The following is a 23,973-nucleotide window of genomic DNA, read 5'->3' as shown; positions in this document are numbered from 1 at the left end:
ATCATTTATTCCAATTCAACCATAAACAGAACCATAAATAGAAGAGTACTTTTGAAATGTCAACAAATAAATAGTAGTCTGTCAGTCTGTCCATCGGTGAAGCTAGGGGCTCGTTTCAGTTTCTTAAGCACAAAATTTTGTAATTCTAACAATACAAAACACGTATTTTATTAATTTGACGATTATTATATGTAAGCATCCAAATTATAACAACACATACTAATGTGTCGTCATTTGGTATATGTCCCGCGACACCCGCCGGCGATGTGACGCCGTGAATATTGTGCAGTCAAGTGTGGCCCGCGCCAACATCTTCACTCATACCGAGTTACAGAACTAATGTAATCCGAGAATTGTTTCAGGATCAACAAATATAATGTATTTATGTTACTTTAAGAATTGCCGTGACGACAGAAGAGTAGAAAAATTGTCAGAATCTCTATTCGAACTCTTCCCGCGATTGTCGTAAGAAACCGTCTATGGAATAACACATTTAACAGAGACCGTGCAGTTTTCTGATCAACTGCGACCGCTAATCATTCAAGAAACTATTAAACCACTCTTATATCGTCTGATAAGACTGAAGAACTGATAAGCCTGCTGTTGACTGCTGTTAATAATGACGAATAATAACCTGTTAACCTGTAATAATGACGAATAATAACTTGTTAACTTGTAATAATGACGAATAATAACCTGTTAACCTGTAATAATGACGAATAATTGACTTCCAATGAAGGAGCCCATCAAGTTAGCCTTAAGATTCGAATAATTCTAAATTTAACTCGGATTGTTAGAGTTGTTGAAAATAGGACTTTATTTTTGAGGCGTAGCATTATAATTAGAACATCATCTAATATTAAATGTTAAAATTATAAATAATATCGACCTCACGAGGGACCCGCGGGAAATTCAATACATCTAATTAAAGATGCCCATTCAGTTACAAAAGTAAGTTTGGAAACTTATTGAGAGTGTCGATTTCAAATATTTACAAAGTGAAAGGGAACGACTTCCGTCCGTCCGGCTGTTCCGGCTGGTCTCACTGAAACTTTCAATTACAAGTCACGGCGACAGGCAGGAAGCACTAATGACGTTTTATTAAATCGATTCAATGACAAGTTCCCGAACCGTCTCAATAACTGTTCTAATTAATATTCCAACTGTTCAGTGATTAATTTCATTATCTTCAAGAACAGTCTTGGAAACTAGAATTGTTAAAAGAAAAATGTATCGACTGTATTGGCAAGCGTCAATAAATGTTTAAACATATTTCTAAGTCAAATAGATTATCCATTGTGCTCAAATAATGTGTTTCTTTCCAAATATTATTACGATCACGTTCGTATCAGTAAATACAAAATATTGCTACGCCGTAGCACTTGCTACGACGTGTAGCATTTCCGTAGCGCGCTCGTAGTACGTTTGACACAAGAATTCACAAAATGAAATTGTTTGAGATTTAAAACACAACGAGACACGCTTTGTAAAATAGAATTATGTCGCTTTAATTTTCAAAGTCAATTAGTTAATTAGGAATAAAATCTTTTTGAAGAATTAACTTCAAAAAGAGCCAAAAGGCCGAAACCAATTATAGCAATAAAAAACGTTACTCGTGAAGAAATTAGTGAGCAGCGGACTGCGATGTACAGGGTGATTGATTTATTGAACCGAGTGTTTGTACTGAGCTTAATTAATCATAGCAGCTTCATTAATACGTTTAAAGTTAATGGAAATTGTTTAAGTGAGATAATAGTTTCACATTTATCGTTAATAGTGAAACTATTCGAGTTACCCAAAGTGTGGTGCCCTCAGCAGCGGCGGGACCTTTACTGTAGTTGTTCAGTTAATGGTACAATACTCGGGGTCCCGCAGGAATATTATCGCGGGGCACTTACTGACATTGTACTGCTGAATTAATTTACTAAACAACGGATGTAATGATAACTCTGTTATTGTCTGTGGAGTCTGAATATTCCGTTAATTAAATGGTTAGCGAAATTTTTTTAAATATAGAAATTGGTAAAGAAAAGAATCAGCATGAAATTATTTCCCTAATTTTTTGATTTAATAATTTACGCCTTCTATCAAATTGTATGTATATGTTTAATTGTTTTATTTAAAAATAATGTGTGTATTTTTTGTCAAGATCAGTTTTAAGACTAAAATAAAAATAGCGATTTTTCAACGGTTTCCGTGGAAATTGAACCCTTCTAGCCGAGGAACTAATGGTAGAAATCATCATGTGTAATGTGAACTTACCGTGATAACTCGACGTAAAGTTTTGCTGTTGGATTGACGAGCACCTTGCTGTGAGCTGCGTTGGTGACTGACGGCCTTCCGAGGGTTGGAGCCTTATATACTGGTAGCTGCGTGCGGGGGCGAGGGGCGGGGCCAACCTCAACTCCTCCCATTTGATAAACCTGTGACGTAGACGTGATGTGACGTCACAGACATCATCGCTGACTTGGCTTTTTGTATTGTTCAAGTTTAACAACAAATTACAAAATGGAAAGTACTTTTCGGGCATTGAGGACGTTTAATATGCGTCACACAGATGTAGGGTTTCAATATATCGTCGCAAACAGTAAGAACATTTCCCTGATATTATATTATACGTGTATGGCTGTACCGGCACAATGTTTCGTCTTAATGTCACGATACGATAACCAGTTTTTCAACATTTAACTATTTTTAGAAAGCACCCCGTCGTTCAAATGCTTTGTACAATTTCATGTTTTAATCATAAAAGAAAACTTAGGTCGTTTTATTGATATGTGCAGATTGCAGAACAATCTCAAAATGCAAAATTCCCTATAAAATCTTATCAAATGCCACCTGCGAACAGTTTTTGTCGAAGTAAAACGTTTGTAAAATACATTGTACTTAGATGACTAGTTAACATTGTAATCAGAGTAGGCAAAGGAGCATGTTTGAATTATCCAGTTTTAACCATTTTTATTCCCATTGAAATGAACATTTGTTGTTTAATACTTTGACATCATAACTAGATTATGTTTTTGATAAAAGTTTCGAGCTTAAAAACCGAATAACATGAGCAACGAGAGATTGAACACAATTCTCCACTTTCTGAAGTTAAACTTTTAGAAACGTTGATTTTACTATCTATTTATCAAGATTTGGATCATTAATTAATGCATTATTATCTAGTTGTACATAGCTAGTATGAGCTCTCTACTTACCCCTTAATCAATTTGAAGACAACTGATACAGCTTCCTGACAAAGTTTATACCCATTCTGGGGAGATGCAGAGATGTTCCAGTGATTATTTATCGATCAACCAGTTCTACAAGGAGCCCGTATAAAGAATATGAAATGTTGAACAATTTTAATCAATCCACCGTCTAGTGCAGAAGGTATATTGTACAAATAATTTGATCTTGAAGTTTGTTTTACAATAAATATCCATTAATACACAAATTGCTGAGCCCATCAAAAATATGATACAAATATTATTATAGTCGTAAACTGTCAGTGACAACATTGTACTGATCTCTCCTTTCACTTGGGAATAAAAAACTATAGATTCCTTGTACATTCTTACTAATATTGATAATGCGACAGTTCGTGTTATTGTGTGTATATTCGTTACTCAATCACGCCAAAATGGCTGAAGAAAGAAGATCGGGATGAAATTTGCAACAAGAGTAGATTCTGGTCTGGAGTAACACATAGGACACTTTTTATCCCACAAAATGCGGGCGAAGCCGCTGGCAGAAGCTAGTACCACTATAATGGTAGGAACTAAGAAGACAGTTTTCACGTAAATTTACTTCAAACAAAACATAATCATTGTATAATGTGCTAGTAAGCCACAGCGTACCATAGAGCTGCTGTAGTAACGTTACACCTGCACTTGTCTTTGTTCACATACTCCGTCTCACAAACGAATGTGGTCGACTCGAGACTCAGCTCGAGGTACAGCTTTACAAGTTAAACTGTGTAGATATAACGCTTTGTGTGTTGTCTTTAATTTTAAGGAACACCTAAGCTAAGGTAGGTGATACTTAGCGATATTTTGGTTTTCACTAACCTATAGCTAAGTGACACCTAAGAGTACAGGTAAGGAATTAGTTTAGGTGTTACCTCAGGCTAAGTAACTTTTAGTTATGAGATGGTTTAGTAGTAGTTTGTGAAAACAGCCATAAGAGGATCATTTTTAGTTATTTGTGTTATCAACAACTCTTGCCTGAGCAAGTATAAATCCGATTAGAAACATATAAAGCTGGATTAGTGATTAGGCTCATCTGAAGATCTGGCTTATTCTTAAAATAACTTTAAAAGTGTCTAAAGAGAATATACTAATTGATTTATATAAATACCTACGTATAGGTTGCCGTATAGATCATGGTGATTAGCTACATTGTTCTAGCCAATAGCATGAATTGACGCAATGGCTGCTACAAATATCACGGGTTCTATTCTTTCTCGGTAACTCTACCTTACACCGGGATATAATCCCGTGACGTATCGTTCACAATAACACGTGGAACAACAAATTGTGAATCACTCACACATACGAGTATTAATTCCGTGCAAGAATTGAACTTACAATACGTTTTTTAGCTATCGACCGCCTAACTAGGGTAGCTAACCATTCAATCATACGTAGAATCAAAATCTTTAAAGAAGGGATTTCAGGTATTTATTTTTCTTTATTTTTTCACAGTGCATATAACTATCTACATACATAGTTGTATATATGCACATGTATGTTTACTATAACATAGTACATAGTAGTGGTATAGCGGTGGGCAGTGGAGTGGCGACCAGCTCGTAACTGTTAACAGCTCGTAAACTGGTGATTAATGCCTGGCGGCGACACATCATTGTTTCATGACTGCGATGGAAAGTATCGCCGCACTTTACGGCCGCTTAACTAATATTAGCAATTGTATCGAATTGCTGTGTTGTTTTACAATATTGTTTTGTTTATTATATTTGAAAGTTACGCCTTTCTTCGTTGGGGACTACAAAACCTCATCATACGTGCTATGCGATTTGTCCCATTGTCGCCATATAACGCATTGAGCTCAATTCAACGTTACCTACACTATAACTTATACTGATATTATTTTAAACTATTTTATTTTCTAAACTTGATGGTAATGTAAGAGATCAATTTTGCAATATATATCTATCCAATATAACGAACTATTAACAAATAAATAGTATTAATTTATTAGTAACGAAACTAAAACACGATTAAAATAGTCGCGCGCTCGCTGTACGTCGGTGCTTTGTTGGGGAGTCGCTAGGCAAAGAGAATAATTAACGAAATATATCAATGCGAATTGAAATTGTCTCAGACTTGTAAAGCCTTTAAACGAGAACATTATATAAATCTGCCTGAATACCGGATTATACAACTTACATTCATTTAGATTTAGACCGAGGACTTTCGTGATGTAAGTTTTATATAATGTTTGTGGTAACTGCGTGGTTTGTCGTATAAAATCGTATGTGTTTGTAGATAATTCAATCGATTCCTAAAAAAAAATAACACAATTAAAATTGAATGATGTCCATAGATAACCAATGAAAATAACTAATCATCATTCTCTGCTAAAAAACATTCAACTCAATCCACTCAAACGTCCAACATCAAAACCTACTGTACTAAAAAAACTGATTTTCGTAGCAAGCCGCTACGCGCGCTACGGCGTAGCCGATTGCTACGAGACGGGGTCGCTTTAAAATTTCGTTAGACAGACTTTAAATTTTTAAAGCATGGTGATTAGAATGACTATGTGTAACAAGTAAACCCGCAGTATTGTATTGTGTAGTGTAGGGGAGCCTCCTACCGTCCCACTCATCGACACAAACTATCGACAATTAAAGCCGGTAGTTAACTTTACGATTGCTTCACTTTTTGGTTTACGCGATACCGCAGGGATGGTAGCCACTCAACTTACTCTTAGACTATCCGTTCTTAGTATTCACCACATACAACAGATTAGATGATGCTAGATAGATTCATATTATTAAATAGTAACTCAGTAAGGCTAAGTATTTAGAACCCATATTTCAGACCGTGATATTGAACAAACTGTTGAAGCTTTGGTTCAGTTTGGATCTTCCAGTGCACGACGATGATGCTATTGAGATCAAATTATTATTTTAATAAAATCACAATTTATGTTTTTAAATACTCTATGTAACAAAAAAAATATTATTTTTATATTACGGGCATGTAAATTCAACGACAGGAAATTTTATCAGCCGGCAATATTATAGCTACATATTACTTTAGAGTGGCAACCCTATTTGATGGCTTCCTCGGAGTGGGCAGTTAAACGCAATTGACTCAGTTATGGGCATACGATTAAATACTTTATTTTGTTAATGCTCGGTATATAAGAGCGCTGCTCCTGCCGTACCTCACAGTGCGCAGTAACCTCGCAGAGGACGCATCCACGTAGGTAGAAACACAGAAGTTAATTGAACAAAAAGGAAAATTTTTATACTCTTTTTTGGTGTGTAGGCTGTAGGTGTCGCCAGTACTATTTGTCTTGGGATTGATTTTTAAGAAAATAATATTTTAGTTAAACAAATTAGTCATAAAATATTGATATTGCACTATTCATCTAAATTGCTTAATAATAAAAATAAAAAAAAAATACATTTCTCTTACAATATTAAACATCGTTACCAGAATGCAGTATTACAGAGTTCACAAACCGAGCCACTTTGTAATTAAAACTATGTGCACTCGCACAACATTCCGCAGTTTCTGAGAAAAACTAAAAATTCTCGGCTTCCAGGCGAAGTATTCTTTATGAAATTCTTGTGAATTTCACTGGCATCGAGCACAAAGTAACAAGCTGCTTGCAACGCGACAAAAAATGAAAACTTCCAGAGATTTTCTTATGTTAATTAGTTTCGAGACAGACAGACGCATGAATATTTGAATTATTTATGTTTTTATATGAAAAATGTTATTTTACGTTTTAATTAAAAACGCAACCATGTTAATTAATGTGCCACTGATTAGATGTAGCATGTTATTATATGTATAGTAAGTTTTGTGATATGTGTTGTTATACGAAAAATTATATAAAACTACAGTTTAAAATCTTCACAAATATTCAGATATTAAACATTGTCAATAAATCATTATGGATTCAAATTGATCTTAACTGACTACTAAAGAAAAAAATACCTTTCAAAATCAATCTTACATTTCTAACAAACCCTATATACACAATACACACATACATACACACTAATTTAATATAGGTACAATACAAGAGCCTGATTAGTACTAAAACAATGTCTGGACATGGCGCTAGCACAGAGTGTGTTGACAGAGCAGATTGCTCGTGTAATACATGGTGTCGGTAAATAGATGCTATGGCCGCCATCAGACTAATGACTCATAACCTCTCCGCTCCGGCCCGCGGCTGATTACATGTTGTCTTGTGTCTAGAGCCTCATTCTGCCAAGACTGCCAAGGAGACTGGCCGGTACCGTCACCATGGAGGTAAACTTAATATTAAATTGTTTTTTAAGTAGAAGGGATTTTAAAGATGTTGTATTTAATTGATTAATGATATGAAGTTATTATTTTACAAAAGAAAAACAGTCTACATAATCATTCGTTAATTAAATTTCATTAGGGGATCATTATTTAATCAACCGAATTAACTCAATAACTAGGATTTTGCACGCAACAATTTGTGGATCATACAAAGAGTGGTTACGTGCTGATATCGAACCTGCGTCAATAGTCCAGCCACACTGCGTCAATCGCCTAGTCTTAGTATCTAAGTTTTATTTATAAATCAATGTAATCTTACACTATACTGTGTAATGTCATTGTCTTCCATAATTATAATTGACAACCAAACCGATACGAATGTGAAATAAAATCTGAATACGTTATTCAACACTTTCTGTATTTAATACCACGTATAGCAACCGATATTGTTCTCATTAATTAATGAAAAGTAACAATTTGTATGTGGTATGGAGGCACATTGGCCGCCATTGCTGAAACTTTCAGGCTGGTCGAACGGGCGCTGTTTGCATTTAATACCATTTCGAACTGAATACGTTGGTTTTACTGAAATATCGCACATTTCCATTTATATTTTGCCTTTTTCAATATCTGTTTGATTCCCCCAATCACAATCAGCTAATGTTTGCATTACTGAATCATCGTGGTTATCTATCTAGAAAGCCTATTTACTAGTGACAGTCTAATTCATATCAATTCTAATTTAGTTGTACTGAACACACAGATAAAGCTTTAATTTTTTTGGTATCGTCACGCTTTTCATCCTCGATGGAGTAAGCAGAGGTGCACATTAGGTATGGCACGGAATTCCACTGTACAAAATACAGTCACTTTTTACCATTTGTGTTACAAGTCCATGAAATCAGCCCAAAATAAGCCTAGTAATACTTTGTTCGACCAGGGAACCGAACCTGAGACCTCTTTCTCGGCAGTCGCACTTCTGATCACTCGTCCAACGGACCAGTCCAATATTGTGTTTAATTATATGTATTGGTATGAAGCAGCCTCGTAGGTAGGAACAGCATCTTTTATAACACAATGTCTAGTTGACAAATTAATTCTAGCGACACCACACCAATTTTGGTCTATTTTTAACAATAGAAAATTAGATTTATTAGAAAAAAAATGTGAGGTGATTAAATTTAGCATAATCTGCGTGGGCGTTGGAAAATATGGAGCCACGGCTAACAGTTCCCATGCAAATATAACATTGAGAGTGCGGGAGGACGGAGGACGGGAGGACCATCAATCCGGGTGACACCACAATATGGCTGCTCTGCCGATCCTGTATAAATAACACTCTCTCTATGAATACACAACTAGTTCGTTAATAGACCTGACGGCGGTGACGTCACGCGGACAACTTATTTCTTTAATAGTAAGTATGGAGCAGCGGTCACTGAGTAACACTGACTTAGAAACAAGTAACCTTTATGATGAGCCTACGACTGTGACACTTCAGTACAAACACAGACTGCGACTTAGTAATGACATTATAGTGAACATTACTTTTATAACAAAGTTTATTTATAGAAACACACATCACATCAACAGCCTATAAGTGTCCATATCACATTAACAGCCTATATAAGTAGTCACTGCTGACCATAGGCGTCTTCTCGCACTGAGAAGGTTTGAGCATCAATCACCACATCACTTTCTCAATGCGGGTTGGCGAATTCAAACTTATAATTAGAAATTATATGCTCCGGTTTCCTGACGATGTTTTCCTTCACCGTTTGTCAAGTGGTGTCTAAATAATCTTAGAAAGTACGTATAACTCGGAAACAGTCACATTTCATTAGTACTTGTCGTTAGCAGGTTTCGAACCTGCACCATTTAAGGAGAGGTAATGAAATAAACTAATGGCCGTTTTCACCAACCACACATAAATAATATCTAAAGAACTAAGAGTTACTTATTGCGGGGGAACATCTACACCAGCCCCTAACCTGTACCGTTAGGCGTCATTTATAGGTTGGTGAAAACCAAATCAATAAGTGTCGCCTATCTTGGCAAAGGAGTTTCTTAGAATTTAAGAAAGGTTGCTGAAAAGAGGCTTATTTGTCCCATACACTTGTTAAACTAAGGTATTATGAACGTCAAATTGAATGATACCCAGTGATTTGGAATTGACATACAAACTGCTAACTACGAAGTACAATAGTTTCGCTCCCGAGTAGACACATAATTGGTGAAAAGTTGGCGTTGAATTATTTATCATTGTCCAACTGTTCCGGGAATTACTAGCGTGATACTAATTGTGTATTGTGTAATACATACTATTGATATCGGCTGTTGTATGACAACAAGTGTGGGAGAGTCACGCTTCGGCACGAGTAGCCCGGCTCGACCGGAGTGATACCACAGCCTCACAGAGGACCGCCGTGAAACTACAATTGCGTTGTGTGAGTAAGGTTACCGGGTCCCAATCACCCCCGTTTCCAATCTTCTAAATCCCCGATTCCCAAACAACCCTTAAATTCTTAACCCCAAAAGGCCAGCAACGCATTTTTAAGCCTCTAGTGTTTTAGGAGTCCATGGGCGGCGGCGATTGCTTATCATCAGGTGATCCGTCTGCTCGTTTACCAGCTTATACCATAAAAAAACTTTCCTGAGACATTAAATGAATTATTATGTTTACCGGCTTATTTATGTAACTGCTTGATTGTACACTCGTAGAGCTCCGTTCGAGATGATTTCCCAAAGCGGGATGTACTTCCTAAAGCCAGCGCTGAGCTGGTCCAACACTGCGTGCGACTCATTCGGCCGGAATAGTCGCTACTATCGCGTCACATGGATGCTGACTTTCGGCAGTTGGTAATGTATCTTGTGTAGCTTCAATCCTAATATTAGGTAAGATTAATTAAGGCCTTAATTATTAAGGCCGGCCTCATCTAGTTATTTAAGAGATTGACGTGTAAAAGAGTTACATTGTCACCTATTTGCAAAATAAATATCATTTATTAATTTTGTGTGCGAGTATAATTTATACCTACTTTGACCATCAATTGAAATTCCATCATTAATTGGAGTGTAGTGTAGTGATCATAGAATGTACTAGTCGGAATCTAGACTTCATCTATTAAACACCTGTATCCTTATTAATAAATCGATTCCTTTACACCCGACACCTCAGAATAGAAGATATAGCTGGCAAAAATAAAAAATGGTAAAACGTATGTGTTTTCATTAATGTTCAATGAGTAAAAATACTAAAATGTCACAGGTAGTTGCTAGAGTAAAAACTGCACGCTGTGGGTGAACTAATCTAACTACCGAGGCAGTGCTTCCTTTGACCACAGCTTGAAAAGAAAAATCTTTATCAAAAACTGCAGGAAGGCAAACATTCTGAATACCAACGAAATATGAGTCGCAGTGTGACTTTTACGGCAAAAGTAACTTTATTCGTACAAAGTTGGTATTTACGGGCGAGGGGCAGCGTGGGTGTCGCGTGCGCCTGTACTGTGGGTGTACACCCGTAGGTGGCGGCCGAGATTACCGTGGTGGATGGAGCGCGACGCCATTAATTGATTGATCCTTTACAGAAAGGTGATTACTTCATTACCTGTACCGCCCGGCTCTCGGCTCCTGCCACCTGGTACTCGGCGCCCGTCACAAAGATTGATTTAAGGATACATAAAAAATGAGATCATTTTTAGAATTCGGAGAATTTTTCGACTGCCTCGTTGGTCGAGCGGTCGCAAGTGCGACTGCTGGACAAGGGGTCTCGGGTTCGATTCCCGAGTCTGGCAAAGTATTGCTTTGCTTACTGCTGAGCTTTTTTAGGTTTTTTGCAAATTTCTCATTTATAGTACGGAGTCTGGGTGTATATTATATAGCATTGTGTGCTATGTATAGTTTTGACATTGAATAATTATTGAGATTTTATTAGATTGAAATTGCATTGACATTGAAATTGGTTTCAAGAGAAAGCGCCCTGATCTGATAGAGAAGACGAGATGATATGATAACAGTAACCGATAACACACTCATATGTAACTAACAGACAATTTACAATACATTGTACTGGGTCCGCGATATAGTGTTATCTCATGTGTATAGTGCGAATCCGCAACAACTTGTTGATGTACTGTGAAATAATAAATACGTACATTTTGTGAAATATCAGTAAATGTATCGTGAACTTTAATGAGCCGTGCGTGACTCCGCTTTTAATTAATTAATTATATTTAATGAATATTAATAAGTGGTTTTCAGTAGAATGCAACAAGTATATACTTGTTTTACGTAATTTACGAATCTATGTTATTAATAAAATAATCACTGTTTACTCACGTCGCAACGTCGCCGCGTCTGCGCATGCTGCTCATGATGAAGAGTCCCTCTGTAACTCGAAACTAGTAGAGCTTTTCTCCATTAATGTACGTGAGCAAACCGTGATTTTTTAGTTTATTAGTACGTCTCACGATAGTTATTATAAAAATCTACATTACGATATTCTTTGCATAAAATATTATGATATCTTTATAATGAGTTCAAAAGCAAGTTTTATTTAAATAAGTTTGTCTAATCTCAGATCTTACTAATCTTATCGAGAGAAAACTTTTTCAGTATTGTCTGGGAGAGTGCCTTAAGTGGACACAAGACTGTGTGATTCGATAAATGATGGATGGTGTCATAATGTCCTCTTATGTTTTTAAAAAAATAATGGCGTTATTAATACTGCATCACAATCATCATAATCTATATTATTATATACAACCTACATATGGGTTGTGAATATTTAAGCTACGGTGACTATCTACTTACCATCAGACGGTGCCATCAGCATTGTTGCTGCCAATACCGAAATATAATAACAAAAGTAACTTTTTATGATTGAATTAGAATAAATTATTTGACTTTGACGTATAAGTGTCAAAACGAAGTATTAATTTTTGATGCTCAACATTAACTACAGGTTAATTGAACAGAATAAAATGAAGTCATAGCCAACAGAGCGGGACTATCTAATAATGGCTGATAGACAGGTAATCGTTACAACAATGTAGATAGCGCTGGTTACTATCTAACATAGTGTGTCGGTTCATAATATTATATTATAGTACATACTTAGTTATTTATGATATCATCACGTATGTTATTTAATTTTTCGGAAAGATACGATGATACTTTTAACATTTTAGTTAAATTAATGAATTATCCTATGTCTTATTCCGAGCTTCCAACAATATGCAAGTAATATTTCAAGACTTACAAACATAAGGTAAAGTGGTAACGAATAAACAAACTTATTTTGCATTCATCATATTAATTGGGATCATTTGGAAATCCAAAGGCATAACAACTTTCTCAAAAGGGAGGGAATCAGGAAAATCGTGCAATGTTTTCTCCCGCCTTGTGTGAAGTGAGAGATAGTGTCAGACTCTTACTGATTCCCACGCCTGTTTTTCGAGTTGGAGCCCCGATTACCCGCTACGCAGTCCACAGTTCCAGGTCGTGAACTTCTCCTGGGAATCGAACCAAAACACTTCAAATACTTGCTCTAACCATCATAAACAAACGAACAACATAGATATAATAGATAGGCTTATCAGACAACATTGTTTAGCAACGAACCGCGACCTTCTGTGGCTGCATGTCGACTAGTTAGTCAACACACTATCGCCGCTACGTGCAAGTGTACATGCACTTGTTATCACTGCTATCAGACACGTATGTTATTGTAGAGTGTACATAGTGTACCTATAGTAGATAGAGGCAGGCCTTCACTACTAGAGGGCTAGGTCAATAAACTATCGTATAGGAATAGTGTGGAGATTAGCTTACGTATAGGGCTTCTAATCGTATTATCTTGATTGCTTATCAGGTCTCGTACGATCTGAAACTGAACATCTGTTGGGATTATGATACAACTAGAGGAATGTTGGTTCCAGCATCTTAGTTTCGGCCACTAGACATCTATATGCCTCTTTTATAACACCCCACGTAGGTATCAAAGTGCATAATTCTTTGAATATTATATTTATTATGATAATGACACGCTCGAATAGATTAGTTTTATTTGCCAATATTAATATAATATTGTTTAAAGTACTTAATCAGAAGATCACTCAAGATAATTCCTGACAACTTGCAGAGATTGTTCCAACAACGAGGATGGTGATATAGTAAACTGCACTTTGATAAAAATACATTTATTTCTCTTTTATATGATGGGTGGTGTAATTACTTAGCAGTGATTATTTTAATGGAATATAGGCGAAACGACCAGGTGGACTGCCTGGTGGTTAGCTAGCAGTGCCGCCTTTAGACACTCGCACCGAAGGAGGCTATACAATGTCGTATAAAAAAAAACTGAGAAGAAATCTTATTTTATTGAAAGTAGTATAGGTATGTTCAGAACTATTGCATTCGCCACAGTTTCCATAGCGTCAGTAGATTTTTTTTGAGGGTGCTGTCCGGCAGCAGTGCCTGCTGACGTCACCCGGTGCGGAGTGCGTGAGACGTCGATTGATAGCCGTTATCATATTGCTATCACGGGTATCACGGCTATCATTGCCAAAACTGTGGCGAGTCGATAGTAAGCACACAGAGTCAGCAGTCGGCAGACGTGTTCACAAGTAAGTGCCCAATTCATTTACTTATCAGCACTTATTACAATATTGTTTCCTGGTAAAAAAATAAAATGAGTTTTTAAATCATTCACATTATTTAGTGTTGTTGCGAAAAAAAAGGTTTAAAAAAAATTGGTATAACAAAACACTTGAAATTTTGCATATATTCTTTCGTTTAGTGTAATCTAATACAATATAACAATGACCTTGTATTAGATTTTGGTATTTTTTTCTGAATATAGGTACGAGTAATTAGTAAATACTATGTCTCACTTCACTTGTGTAACTTTTTAACCAAAACATCAATCAATTAAAATGACCAAGAGTGTGAGAGACATACGTAGGATTGTCGAATATAATTGATCGCGGGTTCGATTTGTGTTGTAAATATTAAGTTGAAATGCTGAAAGTGGCCCGGCTCGACCGGAGTGTTACCACGGCCTCAAAGGAAACCGACGTGAAACAACGCTTGCGTTGTGTTCGTTGTGTGTGTGACGTTACCGGAGGCCCAATTCCCCCTTCCCAATTCCCGATTCCCCACCCTTAAATTACTAACCCCAAAAGACCGGCAACGCACTTGTAACGCCTCTAGTGTTTCGAGTGTCCATGGGCAGCGGCGATTGCTTACCATCAGGTGATCCGTCTGCTCTGTTTACGGGCTTATTCCATAAAGAATAGAGTTTGAAATTGTGGATTGTTTTTATGAAAACAAAATCGGACAATTATCTAGTAAAGAATTTTTAGAAATAGCCATTGTAGATTATGAAAATAGTAATGTTGTAGGATAAACCTGAAAAGTTAGCTTTATTTTTCAAGACTTAAGTTATATTTAGGTGGGGTTTTACCAAGTTACTACAACTGTGTGTAATCACAACAAATGTCCAACATTGACAATACTGATCTTGATTGATGGCTACTTGATTACTGTTCGATTATGAGATTGTATTTGAATTTATTTTGAACAGTATTTCAGATAAGACTTCTCAAAACAAGGAAAAACAATTAACTACTTAGTTAGGTAGCAGGTTTTACTTTGTATTTAAATCTAGCACCCATTTAAGTACCTAGTTAAACTACATTAAAAACCTCTTTTATACCTGCCGCTATCTCGCTTAGTGGTTAGCGATGAAATGATAGTTTGGGATGCGAGTGAGCAAATAAGAATTGACAATCAGTACAGTTACAGTGTACTAAATAAAATAAATTATTATATATCTATGTATAAATATGGTTTTTAACGAAAGCAAATCAGCTCAGTAGCCCCAACCAATGGTTATTGTCTTTGTACGGAATCAATCTTTGTTTTCATACTTACATACCAAGTTACTAGGCTGATTGTACTTCTAAGTATTTGTTTATATTTGATGGGTCGACGTTTGGCCACCATCTCGCCTGGTGGTAAGCGATGATGTCGTGTACGATTGAGTAATTCTACCCATAAGTAACCTATTCACTTGGGGCTTGAGTCTGTTGGTCCTTTAATGAAGTTATTTACTCGTTAATTCAGGTTAAACTCTTAATATGTGGCATCACGTTACTGCGTAGGAAGTCTAGCGATATTTAAATAAAATGTCTTTCTGCGACTCACCCTTTGCCAAAAGGTCAGTTTGGATAGACTATGAAATCCATTCTGGCTATTTAATTCCAATTTTGGTGGCTCGCTGGGTCGCCTGGGTGGCTGGGCGGCTGGGTGGGATTACTAAAGGTTACCTTAATATTGGACGCGAAATAAAACTGTATCATTATTTACATACACAACACGTGACTGAAGTCATGCCCTTTTTGATCTCCGAAGGGTAGACAGAGCATGACATGTATTCAAAATAACATGAGTTTTTCACTATCTAGTCAACTAATGTTAGTACTAAACTATGTTAACCATTAAATTAGAAGAGGAGGAAGCCCCTTGCCATTCTCCGGACACAATTCTAGACTTCACGATATCGGATACACAATATTTTTCGAAACCAGTGAATCGCATTCGAGATCCGTTATTTGGTAGTTGTGCTTATGGCCACTTGTCTAACAAAATCTCAAACTCAAACTCAAAATATTTATTTGCATGTTAAGGTAGGTATCACAGGTCTTAATTTAAATGTTATGTACAGCTTAACGGCCTTTTTCAGGGGTTGCAAATTTGAGGGCTATCACTAACTTATCCTAGACTACATTTACTTAACCTAGGACTTAGTACGATCGTCAAAATACACTACACGTGCATATTATTATAATGTTTGTAATGGCGGAACTATCGAGTATTGAAATATTATCGTATCATTACCTAATTTGTGTTTATCTGCGAATCTCAGATAGTGAGATATAAGCGAAGATTATCGCGGCGACGCCGAGATACCGCTATCAGACGCACGCACCTTCGAGAAGAATACGATACTACCGTAATCCTGCTAATTATTTGTATTGTTATCTACTAATTGTAATAATTTCAATTATCTTTTTGTTTTGATGACGGGGTGTAACCTTCAAAAGGCGCCTAGCTTTTTGGGGATAAAAGACTAGGGAGTGTGGGATTTTTACCTCACTAAAACCACATCGGTGGCCACCCTCAACACCTGTAAGGAGCACCGAGTCCTCTTAGTAGACCTGCTCCAGGCATTGCACCGTAGTGGCTCCCCCCTCTACGGTGCAACGCCTGTTACAGCACTTCCCTATGCAGACGTGTGTATATCCCATGAGCCTTACTGTGCAAGTTGTACGGCAGCATGTGACCACTGTGCCACCGTCTTCCCTGAGGTCACTGGATGCGCACCTAGAGTCCCCAATTTCAATTATCTACTGATCGCCTACAACTTCACCGACTAACGACTATCAATTACCAACGTCATGTCCGCGTCTAAGATTAAGCTCCGTAATGAGTACGTGTGATTAGATTGGAACACAAAACAAAACGAACTCTATTATCTACGTATTAGAACTTGAATTATCAGAAGATGTATTCAATTAAGCTTGTCAAGATTATTGAAATGTGGAAATTCCGGAACGAGAGGTTTTATCTTTCTAAAGTGTAGCAGCTGATAAGCAAATTTATTTGTTTTCACTCAAAGCATTAAATAAGAATGTGACGATGTTGTCCGTTAAGCCACAATTCAAATAATAGCAACTCATATCTTCCTCTAGTGTTGTGGGTGTCCATGGGGGCTGCGTTAATCGATTACTATCAAACATTCATCTACTCTTTTACCCCTATCCTGCAACAAAGTACTTAAGGTCTAATGCACTTATTGTATCATCATCATATCAGCCATAAGACGTCCACTACTGAACATAGTCCTTATTGTATGTATGTTTGTTTCCAGAGACTCAAGAATGGGTGAAGTGAAGCGCTACACATTCGCGGAGGTGGCGACGCGCGACGGCAGCAACGGCCAGCCGCTGTGGCTCGTCTACAAGGACTCTGTGTATGACCTCACCAAGTACATCGACGAGGTAAGCCAATAGGCTGGTCGGAAGCGACATGCATCCAGTGGACTTAAGATGCCAATCATATAATTATTAGGTTGTCGGTTTTGTGACTGGTTAACTAAATCTTATAATAAGGACTGGTATGTCGAGGATATCAGTATTTCTCATAAGATTACGTCTTCTTACTCATCCACTACTAAATTGTATATTTTTCACCGAGATACAAATTGTATATTCTTACGGATTTGCGTCTTATTCCAGCACCCTGGCGGGCAGGACACGATCCTGGAGGACGCCGGGAGGGACATGTCGCGCTCGTTCGACGACGTCGGCCACTCGTCCGACGCGCGCCAAATCCTCGTCAAATATAAGATCGGAGAGATTGTTGAGGTCGGTACCATACACTGTATACACATGTATAATAGGTAGAGGACTATTGGTCTTATAGTTCACTCATTGTATTGTGGTCATAGAAAGAATTCCAGACTCCCTTACCTACCTACCTTCCAGTAGTCCTTCAATTCTCTACAGTTATGGTTGCAATTATTTTACCAATTGTTTTTTATTTATCATTTTAAACAAAAGGAATGCGTAAAGGATTTGTCACTCGAGTAAAAGCACACAATTGTAAGAACAGACATCATGTGTAAATTAATGGCGGAAACAATAACTTAGCAACAACATTATGCAAAGTTAGGTTACTTCTATTTGTAGTCTTTATCAGGCTGTAGGCTTGCACAGGATCAACTACAGTTACAGTATTCTATTTCATGAGGACAACCTCCGCCCAGCCGGTCCACCTGCGTTCCAATAGGGATCCGCCATACTTTACGGGATAAAAACTGATCCCACATCTAATCCACGGTCCACAACATTATGTACCAAACTTTAGCCCGTAAAGTCCAAATTGACTTAGGTTTCATTTAAAAAATCTGTCGTGTTTCCCTAAAACAAACCTCAACATTATCATTGTAAAATATATCTTAATGCCTTAGTTTTATTGATAACGATTATCTGCGTACGTGTTATTAGTATCAGTGATGACTGTACAAAATTATGAAGATAATTAGATCGCGGGCGAGTAACATATATTTGTATAATACATACGTAATACGTATTGTATTTGATTACTAAATATTGGAGCTATAAAGATAGTGGCACGCATTGTCTGCGTTATCGTCTTAGCATTTTTATACTATCGATTATATTATAATTTCCGGCTAAAACTGATTGTTACTGTAATTACCATTTATTACATAATATACTTATAGTATCACTTAATATAAAACAGTATTCGTACCTAATATATGTCTGCAAACACCAGAACTTTTGCTTGCGCGACGTCGACTTTAGAAAGTTAATTTCTGAACTAATATTCCGCAAAAAATATTTTTCAATACGTTTAGAGCTGACCAACGTAGCTAAATATTCTTCCTTGAAATAACGAAGCAAAATCTGCATAAAAATAGTATCAGCAACAATATTAGATACTTAATCACTGAGAATGTTTATTAATCGTCTATTAAATCTAAATCATTATTGAAATCCATTATTTATATCAGATTAAATATCTGAGATATATTGCACTATAAAAATAATAAAATTGACGATAATGTCCCGCGGTTAAATGGCCGCTAGATAGATTATTTATGTAATTACTTACTTCTGGCTCGTTTTCCAACTAAATTCTGAAAATTAAGCGTGAATAGGGTAGATGACAAATTTTTATTCTAATGTCCGTCTTTTAGATTATTTTAAATCATTAGATACGTATAACAAAAAGTTTCGAAGTTGTATCTATTTAAAATATCGCGTGACAGCACTTTACCGTTTTATACATAGAATTGACGTATTCACTTCCACACCTAAAATTTGATTCGTTTTATCGAGTATTGTTATCTTATATGACAAAATAAAAAAATACGTGTCTAATATTTTTTCATTACCTAACTGACGGACTAAATAGATTTTCAATTTTCATACCCCGTCATCATCTCTATTTTAGCCAATCAATATAAAATAACCACTATGTTCTTGAGTACAATAATTGTGGTAAATAGCAAGAGTAGTTGGTTAGCTCGCCGAGTAGAGTTCGGTGTAGGGGAGAGTGGGGCTCGCGGGTATAATGAGCCATACTGCCATACTGCCATACTCGGCGGCCATCACGCGGCCATTACCGGGTTTCTTGAAAGCCAACTTGGTTAGAAACTGCTTACTTCAATTATAACTAGTGTTATTACAGTTGCTGTAGCGAATGTATGAATTGTCGATATAGTAATGGAATCAGGATATTACGCTCTCTGTGTTAGGATTGTGATATGGGGCACCATAGCTCGTAGCAAAAAATAGTGACAATATTTTAGCCTCATTTGTTATATAATGTATTTGTAAATGTGACTGCTAAGTTGAATCTCGGGTTAAGGCTAAGTAAATATGTATAATTATGAGAAAAGCTCTACTAGTTTCGAGTCACAGAGGGACTCTTCCTCATGAGCTGCGTGCGCAGACGCGGCGTCGACGCCCAGACTGCTGACTAGTAGAATTTTTCTTATAATTATACATATTTACTTAGCCTAATGTGAAAAGGGTGCTGAAATGTTTTTTATCATCTATCAATTACTCAATTCCACGCACCCACGACACAGGAGAAAATCCTAAAGTGGGGCAACGTTAAAAAAAATAATCACCCCAATTTATAAACCGTCAAAAAATAAGTATTTTAAATTAATTCCTTCACACTGAAGCACCAATAGCTATCCTTACTGCAATCTTACAAAGCGGGGTGTCTCACTACAATCACAACGAGTCTATAGTCTATTGACAAATGCCGTTCATTCGCGAGTGAATGGAACACAATGAGTGAACGATAAGAGCTGTGATTAGTTGTTTCACATAGTTTATAGGAGGCGGCGCGACGATGGTTGGATCTAGATTAGATAGGCACTGTCTTTATTCCGTCTGGATTGCAATCTGTTCTGTTTCATTTATTTATTGCTTGTTTGAACTTACACAGCGATTGACTTATTGGTGTGAAATGGGTGATTGAGGCTGTATTGTTTATCGAGATATTGCTGGAGATTTAGAATCTTTTTTGAGGGGGAAAAATCATCCAATAACTTCATGTCGCCTTGAGCGAGGCGGGAGAATATCAGACTCTTAATGACTAAACATCACCCTGTTCCTACTACCTACTCCTTTTTTCAAGCCGGAGTCCCGGTAACCCGCTAGGCAGTCCGCAGCTTCGGGTCGGCATCAGCCCTACTGGGCCTCATCTGTGGTGGTCTGATGGCTTTTTGAAGCGCACGTATGACGCGATTTTAGCTTCTTGGGTTCAATTTTCAGCTCAGGCAAAATTTTAATGGATTTTTACATTTTCTTCTTCTCTACCTGCAATTCGAAATTAGTGTCCTTCATTGTTTTAATTCTACGTACCTATGTATTTATGTTGAGTAAATCTTAAACCTAAGATTTGTATATCAATCTTACTACTATTTACTACTATTTTATTTCCAAAATTCCAGGAGGAGAAACGCTACGACGCCAACGGCAAGAAGAAGAAGCGAGTGGTGGCCGCGAAGCCTGACGACAAGCCGACCACCAGGAGCTGCTTCAACATCATCACGTGCGGCCTGCTGGGCTGACCCAGTCACCATGGCAACACCATGACCGCAGTCACCATGGCAACACCATCAACACATCCATGTAAAGACGACAAGCCGACCACCAGGAGCTGCTTTAACATCATCACGTGCGGCCTGCTGGGCTGACCCAGTCACCATGGCAACAACATCATCACAGTCTCCATGGCACCACCATCATCACAGTCACCATGGCAACACCATGATCACAGTCACCATGGCAACACCATGACCGCAGTCACCATGGCAACACCATCATCACATCCGTGTAAAGACGACAGCTACTCTATCCATCCTACTCTCTGTTATTCTGCAGTAGGTTTTCAACTTTATTGTAATGTGATAATAGTGGAAATCTATTGATAGTCCGCAGCAGAATGACAAACGCACGTTAACTTCGCAGTTCCTACTCTCTACGTTTGACTCGTATTAATTAATTTTTCTACTCTTTATAACTATTGATTTGATGTATACCGATATCTCTCTCTCTCTCTCTCTCTCTATCTCTCTCTCGCCGTGCCTATTCTAAAAGTTATCATAATATCTCCTTGAATTCAGAGACTCTAAAGTTCCTACAACTAGTTCAAACTATACTTAACAAATCAAGGATAAACTGAATAAAAAATGCACGCTCGCTCGCACCGTCCCATCGACACACACACACACACACACAGACTATTGATACAGAACAAACTAACTAATCTATCCGCCACCACCCCTGACTTCCTATCGACAAAGTTAACTGAAGTCCTTCTCACTTGCAGCTTCACAAGTTTGTCTCCAACTTGTCCAGCGTCCAATGAACAACTTCTAGTTTTCTATAAATCCAATTGAAATACGTTTTGCTCAATAAATTCTCCAAGTGAGATGAATTTATCAACTGAGTTTATTATGTCACTATATGAGTAGGTGTTTGGACAATATTCTGTACGATTCTGAAACTTTCCTGCACGTACTCATCATATAATTTGTACATAGGTGCTAGCTATACGTAGGTAGTACTTAGGCTCGCTAAGCTTTTTTAATTATCTACTAAGTTAATATGTATAAAATAACTTGTAAGTTTTTGTTATGAATCGAAATATATTTTATTTTTGATAATGACTTCTTTTATTAATGCTTCTATTTGTTGTGTTGTAATCGTTCATGCATGATTCAGTAATCAAGACCACAGCCTAAGTGTAGGTATTGTAGATACAATCTAGGAAATGATTACAGAATCCAGAGCCTGTAGCCAAAGGACACTTTAGTGCTTGTCTACCGAGAGGGTGAGTTCTCTACTTAATGTCACTGTCTTACATTAATCGCATATAAATTAGTTTTTTACTCTATACTTAGACAAGCACTAAATGGCATGTGGCCCATAGCACAGGATAGGTAGGTACAACAAATAAATCCTATTTGCCTAATGGAATCCTATAGGGTTCTCATATTTCACCGACACGTGCGAGGTAATTCCAATCATTTTCCAATATGATTAGGTTTTAAATCCATCAACAAGCCGCGCCGACTGATTGCGACGTTCGCACGGGAGGCAGGAGTGACGTCATGTGACAAACTGTCACGTCATGTGTCAAGCTGACAGCTGGGGATTTGTTGACAGTAATTGAATGATGAATGAGCGAAATGAATGTAAAAACGGTGTTTTATTGTAAGACTTGAAGATTTCATGTCTGGGTGGATGATGTTTAAAGCCCTTTCGGTATTTTACACAATTCATGCGACCAGATTATTTTTAGTTTTCTCGTCTTTATTGGAAAAGAATTGTCCCCCCCCCTATTTTTCACACTAAAATATGATGAAAATGTTTTATTTGAAACTAATGTCGAACCTTATTCACAATACTTACAATGATTCACCGACTCAATCACATAGTCCCACATCTACTCGTAATGAAAAAGACAGTTAACTTATGAATGTTCATAGTTAACTTAATAATATGATTACTGTTGAACTTATTCCCCTTTCAGTTAACTAGTAGCCAGTGAGGCAGTGAGTGCATTCAATAACAGTGCACGATGCACAATGGTGCAGTGTGTCTGTGTCTAATGCGGTGTGGAGTACAACAGCTGACGGCAGGCGGCGCCGGGCGGCGTGCTATTGTGCTGGTGCAATACTGAGCTGCGACATCGGACACCCTGTTAATAACACTCACTGTGGCGGTCGGCTTTATAGTGAGTTATAGAGAACATAGTGCCACATCTGGTGTTTGTTAAAGTATCCGCGAAAGACTTACCTACAATGGGCACATTTGTTTTTCATTAATTATTATCTTGGTTCTTATCATTTTCGAACTGAAATAAAAAGGGGTCGGCTGTAGGCACGGTAATTTAACCGTGCTATAGGAGGCGCTTAGTAAGGTATACCAATACGCATCCAATTGCAACTTCATACAGTAAGATGACACAGAATGAGTGCCTGACTCCCTAAAAAAAGAATAGATGAAGTCGGCTATAAACAAAACAGACTGCACGGTTGGCGCGGTGGCTGGGCAACTGGCTGCCGTGCAACGTGTAGCGGGTTCGATTCCCGCACGGGTTGTTTCGGGTCTGGGTGTCATGTGCATGTGAAATTGTATGTTTGTAAACGCACCCACGACACAGGAGAAAACCCTAATGTGGGGCTACGTTTAAAAAAATATCCTTTACCGATGACTAAAGACCGGTACCGGGACTCACGAGTGCCCGGGAGTGGTTAACGCAACTCTTTCGAATCGCAAACAAACACGTTACATTTTTAAACGATCCTCCTTCAAAACGATCGGAGGACAGTTTATAACTTTACACTAACTCC

At 37.4% G+C, this 23,973-nt stretch overlaps 2 protein-coding genes across 4 annotated transcripts in view; one reads left to right on the top strand and one right to left on the bottom strand.

Annotated features, from left to right (window-relative positions):
- The window catches only part of LOC118271332 (prothoracicostatic peptides), a 48,970-nt gene extending 46,559 nt beyond the window's left edge, over positions 1-2,411 (bottom strand). For both annotated transcript variants that reach the window (XM_035587388.2, XM_035587389.2), the window contains exon 1: positions 2,263-2,411. The gene's annotated coding sequence lies outside the window, so the exon portion shown is untranslated. The remainder of the gene's footprint in view (positions 1-2,262) is intronic.
- Positions 2,412-14,001: 11,590 nt separating this feature from the next.
- On the top strand, positions 14,002-22,281 carry LOC118271394 (cytochrome b5-like). Of its 2 annotated transcripts, XM_050695789.1 has the most exons (5): positions 14,002-14,128; positions 17,437-17,566; positions 17,804-17,932; positions 21,064-21,206; positions 21,285-22,281. In XM_050695789.1, the coding sequence occupies exons 2-4, from the start codon at positions 17,447-17,449 to the stop codon at positions 21,181-21,183; spliced, it is 369 nt and encodes a 122-aa protein (XP_050551746.1). In that variant the 5' UTR covers positions 14,002-14,128; positions 17,437-17,446; the 3' UTR covers positions 21,184-21,206; positions 21,285-22,281. The 2 variants fall into 2 exon arrangements, with proteins under 2 accessions (XP_050551746.1, XP_050551745.1); XM_050695788.1 differs by having other exon boundaries at positions 21,064-22,281.
- The last annotated feature ends 1,692 nt before the right edge of the window (positions 22,282-23,973 follow it).

This window comes from Spodoptera frugiperda, chromosome 9 (genome assembly GCF_023101765.2).
Source record: "Spodoptera frugiperda isolate SF20-4 chromosome 9, AGI-APGP_CSIRO_Sfru_2.0, whole genome shotgun sequence".
Lineage (NCBI taxonomy): Eukaryota > Metazoa > Arthropoda > Insecta > Lepidoptera > Noctuidae > Spodoptera > Spodoptera frugiperda.
Note: the sequence above shows the minus strand (reverse complement) of the source record. Positions and strands in the feature narration are given on the sequence as shown.

Excerpts from the sequence above, each read along its gene's own strand:
- LOC118271394 (XM_050695789.1), top strand. The coding sequence starts at position 17,447 with ATGGGTGAAGTGAAGCGCTACACATTCGCGGAGGTGGCGACGCGCGAC. Across the intron at positions 17,567-17,803 it reads TCACCAAGTACATCGACGAG|CACCCTGGCGGGCAGGACAC; the intron begins GTAAGCCAATAG and ends GTCTTATTCCAG. Across the intron at positions 17,933-21,063 it reads AGATCGGAGAGATTGTTGAG|GAGGAGAAACGCTACGACGC; the intron begins GTCGGTACCATA and ends CCAAAATTCCAG.